This window comes from Trichosurus vulpecula, chromosome 5 (assembly GCF_011100635.1).
Source record: "Trichosurus vulpecula isolate mTriVul1 chromosome 5, mTriVul1.pri, whole genome shotgun sequence".
NCBI lineage: Eukaryota > Metazoa > Chordata > Mammalia > Diprotodontia > Phalangeridae > Trichosurus > Trichosurus vulpecula.
Window position 1 is genome coordinate 194,652,162 of NC_050577.1, and position 13,719 is coordinate 194,665,880.

At 37.5% G+C, this 13,719-nt stretch overlaps 1 protein-coding gene across 2 annotated transcripts in view; it reads left to right on the forward strand.

Moving 5' to 3' along the window:
* Positions 1 to 13,719, forward strand: part of GUCY2C (guanylate cyclase 2C) — a 118,858-nt gene that overhangs the window by 16,271 nt on the left and 88,868 nt on the right. Inside the window, exon 4 of one of the 2 annotated variants that reach the window (XM_036760341.1) lies at positions 2,921 to 3,136. In XM_036760341.1, the coding sequence (XP_036616236.1) occupies positions 2,921 to 3,136 (216 nt within the window). Of the gene's footprint in view, positions 1 to 2,920; positions 3,137 to 13,432; positions 13,490 to 13,719 lie in introns of those variants that run through there. The other variant, XM_036760342.1, reaches the window with a different exon arrangement.

Below are 13,719 nucleotides of genomic sequence, written 5' to 3' on the forward strand. Positions count from 1 at the left end.
CAACTCACGCTGTGCCCTCTGTCTATATATATACACATACATATATACATACATACACACACACACATATGCATATTCCCTTCAGCTACCCTAATACTGAGGTCTCATGAATCATACACATCATCTTTCCATGTAGCAATGTAAACAAAACAGTTCATCTTTAGTAAGTCCCTTATGATTTCTCTTTCTTGTTTACCTTTTCATGCTTCTCTTGATTCTTGTGTTTGAAAGTCAAATTTTCTATTCAGCTCTGGTCTTTTCAATGAGAAAGCTTGAAAGTCCTCTATGTTATTGAAAATCCATATTTTGCCTTGGAGCATGACACTCAGTTTTGCTGGGTAGGTGATTCTTCGTTTTAATCCTAGCTCCATTGACCTCTGGAATATTGTATTTCAAGCCCTTTGATCCTTTAATGTAGAAGCCACTAGATCTTGTATTATTCTGATTGTGTTTCCACAATACTCAAATTGTTTCTTTCTGGCTGCTTGCAGTATTTTCTTCTTGATCTGGGAGCTCTGGAATTCGGCAACAATATTCCTAGGCGTTTTCTTTTTGAGATCTTTTTCAGGAGGCGATCGGTGGATTCTTTCAATTTCTATTTTATCCTCTGGCTCTAGAATATCAGGGCAGTTCTCCTTGATAATTTCTTGAATGATGATATCTAGGCTCTTTTTTTGATCATAGCTTTCCGGTAGTCCAATAATTTTTAAATTCTCTCTCCTGGATCTATTTTCCATGTCAGTGGTTTTTCCAATGAGATATTTCACATTGTCTTCCACTTTTTCATTCCTTTGGTTCTGTTTTATAATATCTTGATTTCTCATCAAGTCACTAGCTTCCACTTGCGCCAATCTAATTTTTAAGGTAGTATTTTCTTCAGTAGTCTTTTGGACCTCCTTTTCCATTTGGCTAATTCTGCGTTTCAAGGCATTCTTCTCCTCATTGGCTTTTTGAAACTCTTTTGCCATTTGAGTTAGTCTATTTTTTAAGGTATTATTTTCTTCAGTATTTTTTGGGGTTTCCTTTAGCAATTCATTAACTTGTTTTTTATGATTTTCTTGCATCACTCTCATTTCTCTTCCCAATTTTTCCTCTATTTCTCTGACTTGCTTTTCCAAATCCTTCTTGAGCTCTTCCATGGCCTAAGAGCAGTTCATGTTTTTCTTGGAGGCTTTGGATGTAGGCTCTTTGACTTTGTTGACTTCTTCTGGCTGTATGTTTTGGTCTTCTTTGTCACCAAAGAAAGATTCCAAAGTCTGAGACTGAATCTGAGTGCGTTTTCACTGCCTGGCCATGTTCCCAGCCAACTTACTTGACCCTTGAGTTTTTTGCTGGAGTATCACTGCTTGTAGAGTAAAGAGTACTTTGTTCCAAGCTTGAGGGGATGCGCCGTTGATTTCAGAGGTATTTCTATATAGCCAGCTCTGCCACACCAGCACTCCTCCTCCCCCAAGAACCACCAACCTGGACCTGACTCAGATCTTAAGCAGGCTCTGCACTCCTGCTCTGATCCACCACTTAATTCCTCCCACCAGGTGGGCATGGGGCTGGAAGCAACTGCAGCTGTAGTTCTGTAGCTGCACCATCCCCACTTCCCCCGGGGTGGTGGCTGAACTGTGACTCATTTTACTCTGTCCCCCGCAGCTTTTCCCACTAACCTTCTCTGTTGTCTTTGGTGTTTGTGGGTTGAGAAGTCTGGTAATTGCCACAGCTCACTGATTCAGGGCACTAGGGCCTGTTCTGTCTGGCTCCCAGTCTGGTTGGTCCTGCTGCCGCCCACTCTTGGCTCTGCTCCCCTCTGCTCCCACATCCATGTGCCGATAGACCTCACCCAGTGACCATCCAGGCTGTCCTGGGCTGGAGCCCTGCTTCCCTCTGCTGTTTTGTGGGTTCTGCAGTTCTAGAATTTGTTTGGAGCCATTTTTTATAGGTTCTTGGAGGGACCTGGTGAGGAGCTCACGCAAGTCCCTGCTTTCCAGCTGCCATCTTGGCTCCGCTCCCTTCCCCCAATCAACTCTTGATGAATTCTTTGTTCATTCTAAGAATTAACTCATAGTTCCAATGATAACTTAAACTTAGTTAAAGATAAATTTTTTTTTTGCAACTTGTTTTATTTTTCAGCTAAAATCCCAGTCAAACTTTCTCCCCTTATTATTTATTCACTTTTTGATATTGGCCCCTGTTTAAAGTTGACTCTTAAAATATTGATTATCCTCATTTAAGGATAGTTTTTTAGGTTTTTTTGGGGGGGAGGGAGAAGATTTGACAACTAAATTCCATATAGAAAGCCTTCATACATTCATACAATTACCAACTAAATTCTTCTGATGAAGAGGCCCTTAAGGCAGTCAGCCACCAAGGTCCTTCTGGGTCACAGAGACTTCTCAGCGCCACAATAAGTCCAGTCTAGTACAAATATATACAATTTCATTCTTCCTTCCTCTCTACTTTCCCACCCTCTGCTCATCTGGTCACTTCAAGAAAGAAAGGAGTGCTTGGACAACTTTGGAGTGGAGATCTTGGAAGGAACGTGTGTGGGGCAGAACAAGAAAGGGAAGATTCTGAGAATAGAGGCAAGCTACACGTATTTGCCTATCACAAGTCCTATGAATGAAATGGCACTTTTCTTACAACAAGAACAATAGCAGTGTTGGCATGAAGTTTGACCCAATTCCCAATTTCTATTTATCTAAGCTAGAATAACATGATAAGATAAAACTGAAAAAGTATCAACCTGTATGGGAAGGACATTTTTAAAAGTTAGAACCCTTGCCTACATGGCCTCATTTAATCCATCAATATTGATGCACATATCCCCCAAAAGGCTTAAAAGTGATTTGTAATTAAATTTTAGAAAACTGACATTAATTCTACTTATTTCTCTTCTTGTTCTTCCTCTCCTACCCCCTTCCCCTTTTAGCCTTGACACAATTTTGGAATTCCCTATGATTTCGGCAGGAAGTTTTGGATTATCATGTGACCACAAAGAAACTTTAACCAGATTGATGCTTCCAGCTAGGAAGATGATGTACTTCTTAGTTGATTTTTGGAAGATTAACGACTTGTCTTTCAAAACTGTTTCATGGAAAACAGCTTACGTTTATAAGGGCAATGAAAATACGGAGGAATGTTTCTGGTAAGTTTTCTTAACATTATGCTGGCTTCTAAGAAAGCATCTCTGGGATTGAACCAGACTGCCTAGACACTTCTAGTCTCACTCCTTTCTTTTTATTGAAATTTTATTCTGAAATTGATAAACACCTCCCCCTTCCCCCCACAAACACTTTTATTTCTGTTGTGGAACTATGAATCTTCATCATATAGGGCTTGTTTGTCTTCCCAAGCATTTATTCAGTGTCATACCAATCAAATAACCAAACAGAATTAGAAAAAGTAGCGTAATTCATCCAGACCTAGAGGGCCACATGTGGCCTTGAGGCCACAACTTCCCCACCCTTGATCCATAGGAACTAGAGGTCAAGAATCTCAAGCAAAACAAACTCCTGCATTGGCTGTGTCCACAAATAAATATTTCTCAATTTCAATCAATAGTTATTAAATGTCTACTATGTGCCTGGCACTGTGCTAAGCCCTGGCGATACAAAAAGAGGCAAAAGACAATCCCTGCCCTCAAGAAGCTTATAATCTACCGAGGGAGGCAATATGCAAACAAAATATATACAAAGCAAGCTCTACATAGGATAAACAGGAAATAATCAACCGAGGAAAAGCTCTAGAATTAAGAGGGGCTGTAGAAGACTTCTAGAAAAAGGTGGAATTTTAGTTGAGACTTAAGGAATGCCAGGGAAGTCACTAGTCAGAACAGAGGAGGAAGAGTTTTCCAGGCATAGGAAAAAGCCAGAGAAAATGACTGGAGTCAAGAGACAGATTGCCAGGAGGACAGTGTCACTAGATCTAAGGGTCTGTATAGAGCAAGGTATAAGAAGACTGGAAGCCAGGAGGGGACTAAGTTATGAGGGGCTTTGAATGCCAAACAGAGCATTTTGTATTTGGTCCTGGAGGTGATAGGAAGCCACTGTAATTTATTGAGTAGAGGGGTGACATGATTAGACTTTCTTTTAGGAAAATCACTTTAGTGGCTGAATGGAGCATAGATTAGAGAAGGGAAAGATTTGGGGCAGGTGGACACACCAGGAGACTATTTCAGTAGTCCAGATGTGAGGTGATGAGGATCTGTATTAGAGTGATGTCACTGTCAGAGGAGAGACAGGGGCTCATTTGAGAGATATTATAAAGGTGAAAGTAAAAGGCCTTGGCAACTGAGGGGATTAGAGCACCAAGTGATAGTGGGAATTGGTGGATCATATTGACTCTATCGTGTAACTCAATTCTGGATCTAGCTCAGTGTTCAATTATGGGTCTAATCCAATTTCTGTCTTGTGAGAAAACTTTATTTAATCGTGGGAATTGGGAGAAAACTTTATTGCATTGTTTGAACCTAACCCTGCATGGCTGGAAAGCTAGACCGCCTCTACCTGCTCCTGAGACCCTTAATTAAGGACCTAAGTTATGCTGACTGGAGACCCAGTCAGAGTCAAAGATTAATGCAAGAAATTTTCTCGTAATTATACTTCTTAAGAAACCCATATATCTTAGCATAAAACTGGCCCCATGCTGGTCAATTGGTTATTGTTTCCATGTTTCTTTGATTGAATATAGACACTTAGGGGAACTTGGTTTCAGAGAATTGCACCTGTTTGCTCTTTCCCTCCTAATTTGAAAAGTCCTTAATCTTTCCTCCATTAGAAATCAGATTATCTAATTTTTTATCCTGGTTTTAATTGTTTATTTTAAAATTAATTAGTCTTATTTGAATATTTTTAATGCATAAAAGTCTGTCTCCCCCCTGTATTTGAGGCCCAGCTCTAAGCTGAGGAGGTCTGGTCCTGATTTGTTAGGCAATTAGCATGCATTGCTTAATAAATTGATATGCTCAAAAGCTTAAACTTTTTTTATCTCAGTCATTTCATCTTTCACCCACTACACAACAGATTGGATATGGGGAGGGGAGGGTGGGATGAGAAACACTGATGAATCCAGGATCACTCCTGAGTTGTGAGCCTGAGGGACTGGGAAGATGGTGTTGCTCTCTCCAATAATAGAGAAGGTTGAAGTGGAGAGAGTTAAGGGGTAAGATAATTAGTTCTGTTTTGGACATATTGAATTTAAGATATCTATTGGACATCCATTTGAGATGTCTGAAAGGCAGTTGAAGATGTGAGATTGGAGGCCAACAGAAAGTTTTGGCCAGAATGGGTAGATTTGAGAATCATTGGCATAGAGATGGTAATTAAATGCATGGTAGCTGATGAGATCACCACGTGAAGAAGTATAGAGGGAGAAGAGAAGAGGGTCCAGGACAGAACCCTGAGGGACTCCTACAATTAGAGAGCATGATCTAGAAGAGGACCCATTGAGTCAGAGAAGGAGTAGTCAGATAGGTAGGAGGAAAAGCAGGAGAGAAGAAAACCTAGAGAGAAGAGAGTCATTAAGGAGGACAAAGTGATCAACAATATCAAAGGCTTTATACTCAGAGTCTATTGCCTCGGCCAGGATTGGGTAATATGTTTTATTCTGAGTTCTCTGGAATTATATTTGGTTATTGTGTTGAATTCTTAAGTCTTTCAAAGTTGTTTGTTTTTATAAAGTTGTTCTTACGTATATACATTGTCTCCTGTTTCTAATCACTGTGCTCTGCATCAGTTCATAGTAGTCTTCCCAGATTTTTCAGAAATGGCCACTTTTGTCATTTTTTTACAGTTCAACAATATTCCATCATATTCATATACCATTTTTCTGTTGATGGTCCCTCTCTCAGCTTCCTTTTCTTGGCTACTTCAAAAAAAGCTAATATAGATATTTTCATACATATGGATCCTTTTTCTCTGTCTTTGATCTCTTTTGGTCATAGATTGGGTATCACTGAGTCTAAGAGTATGCACAGCTCAGTGACTTTGCAGGGAATAATTCCAAATTGCTTTCCAGAATGGCTGTACCACCTTAACCCTCCTCTGATAGTGTAGTAATATACTTGTTTTTTCCCATAGCTCTTGTAGCATTTGTCATTTTCCTTTTTTGTCAATTTTGCCAATCTGATGAGTGCAAGGTGAAACTTCAGAGTTACTTTAATATGAGAGTTTTTAATTACTAGTGTTTTGAAGCATTTTATATGGTTTTTAATAGCTCATGTTCCTTCCTCTGAAAACTGTATTTTCATATCTTTTGACCATTTGTCAATTAGGGAATGACCCTTATCCTTTAGAAATTACATTCAGTTCCCTGTATGTTTTTGAAATGAGACCTTTACCAGAGAAACTTGCTACTTTTGCCCATTTCTCTCCTAATTTTAGTTTTATTTGTTTTATTTATGTAAAACCTTTTTGGTTTTATGTAATCAAAATTGTCCATTTTACCTTCTATCACCATATATATATTTCTTGTTATCATTATGAGATTTTCCCCCCTAGCCATAAATCTAACAGTAATTTCCTCTTTTCTCCTCTAATCTTTTTATGATGTCACCTTTTATTTCTAAGTCATATACTCATTTGGAGCTTATCTTGGCATATAGTTTGAAATGAGATGGTGGTCTATATCTAGTTTCTGTCAGATTGATTTCTAGTTTTTTCAACAGCTTTTTTCAAATCATGAGTTCTTACTCTGAAAACTAGAATCTTTGAGTTTATCAAATACTAGGCTACTGTGTTTACTTGCTTCTTCATCTTATGTACCTAATCTGTTTCACTTATCAATCTCTTTACTTCTTAACTAATAATAAATCATCTTGACAATTGCTACTTTGTAGCGTAATTTGAGATCAGATATTGCTAGGCCTCTTTCTTTTCCATTTTTTTTCTTCATTTCCCTTGAGAAATATTTTCCCTTTTTGTTCTTCCGGATGAATTTTATTATTTTTGTCTAACTCCATAAAGTAATTTATTGGTAGTTTGATTGGTATGGCACCGAATAAGTAAGTTAATTTGGGTAGTATTGTCATTTTTATTATATTGGCTTGGCCAACCCATGAGCAGTTAATATTTTCCCAATTATTTGGATTTGTCTTTGTTCAGAGTATTATTGGAAAGACTTCAAATATATCTCCAATACATATAATGCTGGCTCTTGGTTTTAGAAAGATACTACTTATATTAAGGAAATCTCTGTTTATTCCTATGCTTTCTAGTTGTTGTTAGTGGGTTTTTTTTTAAAAAAACAAGAATGGGTATTGTATCTTGTCAACAGCTTTTTCTGCATCCATTGATGTAATGTTTTTCTGCATTTGTTTGCCTTAATACGTGGTTGATTTTTTTTATAAAGGTGCCTTGCACAAAAAGTATGTATGTTCCTTCCTATTCTCATCATCTCTTTCTGAATTTGCCGTTTGCTCAGTACATAGCCTAGGGCTCATGGCTGCCACCTGCAAGTGAAGATTCTTTCCTCTGTCCAACCTAATTCTCTGACTTGAAACTACATAGTAAATTATCAAGCTGTCAGTTGGTACTTGTTCCCTCATCTTAAATAAGGTAGTAGTTTTCTGTTATGGGTCTGGATCTCTTTCTGTGGTACACAGCCTGTCTTCCTTTAATTCCTCTGTACTAGCATGCTTTGTGCAGCTCACTTCTGGCCAGACCTTATCTTCAGTGCCCACAGACTTCTCTGTCTCCCTATGCTGACCTGGGTTGGAAAAATGACTCACTGTGATCTTTTTCCCTTTGAATTTACCAATAAATACTTGATCATCTGGGCAGATTGGTGGTGCAGTGGATGTGTCTAGAGTCAAGAAGAGTCTTCCTGAGTTTAAATGTGGCTTCAGACACTGTGTGACCCTGGGCAAGTTACTTAACTCAGTCTGCCTCAGTTTCCTCATCTGTAAAATGAGCTGGAGAAGGAACTGGCAAGCCACTTCAGTATCTTTGCTAAGGAAACTCCAAATGGGCTCACAAAGAGTTGGACATGACTGAACAACAACTCGATCTGCTGCTTTTCCTAGATTTTGTGGGGGAGGTATGAGGGAAAGCCTGAATGCCTTTCTTGTTACTCTGCCCCTTTACCAATTCATTTTTAATTCTCTTGCCTTGGATTTGGCTGATCACAACTATTGTTTCTCATCTTTCTGAAATCTGTTTCTTCAGTCATCAATTATGGGAAATGGGACTCTGTAGTTTAAAACAAGTATTTGCTACAACTATCTCCCTAGCTTAGTCATTCCAGAGGATTCACCTGAGCCATAACCAAAGCCTAGGAAAGTACTTTCTGTTCTCTAACCTTCAGGGTAAATCGCTCTTTCCCCTTATCCCTGTTCTTCAACTGGTTGATTTTCATTCCAGCCACTCCTTTGACCCCTCTCCCCTTTGGGAGTAACTTTTTCAAACTTGGGGAAAAATAGTCAAGGTGATCTGCCTTGAGACCTGCCAGCCCAGCTAGTCTCAGAGGCCACTACTGCTAATTCAATTGCCTAGAGGAATACGGGTATACACAGACATAAACACATAGACACACATATATACATATATATACATACATGCATATATGTATACACACATATATACATATACACATATTATAGAGTATATATATGAGATATACAAAACACACACATATATTCTCTGCCCGGGGTAATTATAAAATTGAATCAATAACTTTTTTTTCTATAACTGAGCTCTCAATCAGAGATCATACTACAAATATCTCAGTTTTAAATTTATCCTTCTCTCTTCCCAGGAAGTTTCCCCAATCACTTCATCCCATATGGAGCATGTTAACAGTTCAGGGTGGTTAGCATCCTCTATCACAATTGCCTAAAGGTTTAAAACACAGGGACATAAACAAATTTAAGAATATGGATGAGCTTCTTGCCCCTAGAGGAAGACTTTAGGTTCAGACCACTCAGAACAGGAGAAGAGAAAGAGAATAGAAATAAAGGTGCCACTCTTCAATTCCAACCAGTTTTAGCAGCATAGAATCTACCCCATATCTCATGTATGATTTCTTTTAACTAGTTCAGATTCTGGAAACCTGGCCATATTTCTTATGGCAGCTGCCTCCTCTTCTACTTCCACTTTTTCAGACCATAAGACCTCTCTCCAGATCTCAGCTTGACTTTTCTTCTCACAAACCTTTAGGATGGGTGGGACTAGCTAATGAGTCACATCAGTCCCACTCTGCAGGCCCAAGGTCAGAGCAAAGTTTTCCAGGAAAAGGAGCATAGAGGACACTGGGAGGTGTCTGTCATAAGTTAGCAGCCATCCATCTCTATCATCCTGAACGACTTGGCAACACCAATAATTGGAATGATTAAGATAACACTACATGGGGACAGAATGATTTTGACGCCTTTTATCTTGGTCACCTTCTTATGAATGCACTGTGTAGCCAAGGCTAACATAAAATATGAGTCATTCAACCACCAAACTGTGAAGTTGAATGTTCTCACATTGGTGACTCAGAAACCCATGTTGCTTTCTACTATTCCCTATATACACTTGTTCATTGATCAATAGATAGAAGGAGGTAAGTTGTTCTTATTGTGTGAGAATACAGGTATAATAATAGCATCTACCTCCCACAATTATTGTGAGGATCGAATGAGAAGTACGTGTTATACAATTGCAGCTGTTATTGTTATTGATAATAGTAATAATTCAGTCAATAATCATTTATTAAATACTTATTATTTGATCCTATGTACATATAAAGTACAAATAAATGTAAGATGGTTGAATATTAAATAAATTATTTAATTAATCAATAAAAATAATTAATAGTAAATAATTAAACAAGAAGTTCATTCCAAACATGGAAGATGGCCACTGCAAAGGACGAATGAAAGACCACATGAGTTGGCAATTAAGAAATCATTGTTAACTTTGGAGGAGTGATTTCAGTTGAGTAATAAGTTTGGAAGCCCTATTACAAAGAGTTGAGGAATGAGTGAGAGGAGAGGAAGTGAAGCAATGACTGGAGACAGGTTTTTTTTTTCCCTAGGAGTTTGGTTAAGAAAGAGATGAGAGATATTATCGGATGATGTCTTGAGAGAATGGCAGGGTCTAGTGAAGGTTTTTTTTAAGGATAGTGAAGACTTGGGCATATATGAAGTCAGCAGTGAAGGAACCAGTAGCTAGGAAGAGGATGAATTGATTTTTATTTTTGTCATTAACATAGTGCATTGTATTTATGCATATTCAGTTGTTTCAGTCATGTCTGACTCTTTATGACCCCATTTGGAGTTTTTCTTGGCAAAGATACTGGGTGTGATTTGCCATTTCCTTTTCCAGCTCATTTTACAGATGAAAGAAACTGAGGCAAACAAGGTTAAGTGACTTGCCCAGGGTCACACATCTAGTAAGTGTGTCTGAGGTTGGATTTGAACTCAGGAAAATTAATTGGCCTGGTGCTGTGTCCACTTCACCACCTAGCTGCCCAATTGTATTTATACTTTTCTCAATGCTGAACTAACCCTGCTTTCCCGGTATAAATCGAACCAAGTCACAGTGCATAATCTTTTTGATATATTGCTGTAGCTTCTTTGCTGACCTTTTATTTAATATTTATTTTTCCTTCTCCCCTGTTACTTAACCTGGATTAAGTATCCAAACCTTATTTATTTCATAAGACAAGTTTGGTAGGATTGCTTTTCATTCTGTTTTTGCAAGCAATTTATGTAATATTGGAAATGTTTCTCCTCTAGATATTTTATGGAATTAAATTGTAAATCTATCTGGTCCTGAGGGTTGGATGGATGATGTTTCTTTGGAAGTTCATTTATTCATTTATATATTGTTCAATTTCTTTTTATGAGATTGGCTTATTAAATACCTCATTTCTTGCTCTGTTTATCTTGAAATATTATATTTTTAAGGTATTCATCCATTTCATTTAAGCTATCATTTTTGTTGATATAGAATTGGGCAAATAGTTTCTAATAATTCCCTTTATTTCTTCTGAATTGATTGTGAATTTTCCTGTTTTCTTTTCATCAGTTAGGTTTCTGGAATAACAATTTAGATTTGAAGATCTTTCTCACCCTTTAATAGGCCATGTGACCTACTTACATCACAGGAAGCCTAAGTCACATGTGGTGGGAGGAGTTTGCTGGGAGGAAATGCAGAGAGAGAGAGCAGTTAGAGCTGAGGGAAAGAGCAGACATGTGGTGTGCTGTGAGTTTGTTGGTGGCAAGGCCCCAGCAGGGGGGTGGAAGGTTATGAGATGGTGAGGCTCCATGCTGTGATATTGTGTTTTAAGTTCCTTGCTGTTATGGTAAGGTGGGCTTACTGGTTTAGGGAGTTGCTTACTGCTTAAATGGGTTGGACTTATGGGTTATGGGATTTGGTTATCTGGTGTCTGAATAAATGTTTTACCTCTTCTACCTTCTATATGGAGAGTCTCTTATATTTTGCAATACAGAATTACATAGGCATATTCACAATCACCATCAATTTTTTCATTGCCTTGCTAATACAGTTTCCTATCTCTCTCTCCACCAACCATTGCTATCCTTTTCCCTTGATTAGATTCTTTTGTAGTTTTTCCCCCTTAGTGCATGTCTAATTCATTGATCTGTTCTTTCTCTCCTTCATTGATGCAAATGTTTAGATATATTGTTTTTCCCCAAGGGGTACTTTGGCTGAATCTAAAAGGTTTTGTTATAGTTTCTAATTATTGGCATTTTCTTTGATGAAATTTCCCGTAGTTTCTATGATTTGTTCACTGATCCACATTTTTTTTAGGATTAAATTCTTTAGTCTTTAACTTTGGATCAGTTCTTCAAAGGTCACTTATTGAATGTCTTTGTTATGACATTGTGGTCAGTAAAGTATGTATTTAGTATCTCTACTTTTTCCCTGTGTTATGAGGTTTTTATGACCTAGCACACGTTGGTTTTTGTAAAGATGCCATACCCAGCTAATCTGTCTATCGATTGTCTATCTATCTATCTATCTATCTATCCGTGTCTACCTACCTACTACCTATCCGACCCTGTGTTTATGCCATTTGTGTTAGGTTTTCCTCATAGGTTGAAGGAATGATTTCTCAACACTGTGCCTGCCTGAAGCACAGAGTTAGTGAGAGTTTGGGAAAGGAGAATTCTTTTCTTCTAGCTTTCAGATTTGAGCAAAGATAAATTTGTTTCTAGGATCTCCTCAGGGAAAAGTTCTTAGAGGGAGAGGAAAACTTCTGGAAGAAGTCAGTGTATGAAAGAGCTGGCACCTTGAGGACATTCTTATTTCTAGGTGCCTCACTAAAGTTTTTGGATAATTTCTCCCTGTGTAAGATTAGGAATTTTCTGTTGAATTAAGATATCTTGCTCCCAGAGGGAGCACGCCTTCATCCTCTGTATGGTCTGTTACATTCTAATGTTTATAAATTTTCTGATTTCTGTTTGCTATCATCTTGGATAAATGGGTTTGTTTGCTATTCACTATTGTGATGGTCTTTGTGTAATTGACATTTGGAGGGAAAGGAAGTCAAGCCTTTGAATATACCTACACACACACACACACACACACACAAATACACACACACGTATATATATATATATATATATATATATATATATATATACACACCCCTTATTTTTCACTGTAACTATTTTAATTTTTCTTAAATGGTATTCCTTTTGGTGCATATATTACATATTTATATTACTTTTAAAAAAATCTCTGGTGACTTTAAGTATAAAGTAGTTTCCCTGCTTAATCTCTTTTAACCACAGCAATTTTTATTGTTGCTTTGTCTGAGATCATGACTACTGCTCCTATTTTTAAATCACCAAATATATAATAAATTCTACTATAGCCCTTGTTTTAACTCTGTGAATCGTTCAAATGTGGTTTTTTCAAAACAACATATGTTTTGATTTGGCTTTCTAATCCATTCTATTGCCCTCCTCTGTTTTATTGATGAGCTCAGCCAATTCATGTTCACAGTTAGGACTGTTAATTATTTACTTCATTCCATCATATCCTCTTTTACTTTTTCCCTACTTTATCTCCTACCTCCTCTTTCCCAAGAATAAAGAGGTAGTGAAATAGAAGGAATTTGATCAATATTAGTAAAATATAATTTAAAAAGTTTTCAGAGCTGTGCTGGAGCCAGACCAAACTGACTCATTAGAACTAATTGTTAAATTTTCAATGTCAGCATTTAAACTTCAGAAATGAGCAAACACTACACATCAGGACTCAGTTTATTGTTTTGTTGATTGCCTAGACTTAAGAAAATATTTAAACTTTTAAGTGTGTCTTGTGTACATTTTTCCCCCAGAGAACTGGTTGTTAAACATTTACCAGTGCAACACTGATAAATGAGTAAGGCTCATTGGATGCTCCTCCCCTATGTTTGTATGCTTTTTTCTCACTCATTCCACTTCTGAGAAATAGTAAGTTCCTCATTTCTTCCCTACTATATTTCTTTTACCTTCCCTTTCTCACTCTTTTAGAAAAATGAAAAAGAGCAAAATCCCGCCCAGGTATTTGTCTTTCTTAGCTTCCTCTAAGACCATTAAAGATATTAGGCTTTTGAAGGAACTATTGTCTTCTTCCCCCCTCCATTAGCACTTAAACCCTGTCCAATTGCTCAAATTTATTTACCTTTCTAGGTTTCTATTTTCTTCTGTGTTTGTACTTCAAGCTCTGTTTTATTTTGTTTTAATCAGAAATGTTTAAAAGTTCTTTGTTCTATTACAAATACATTTTTCTC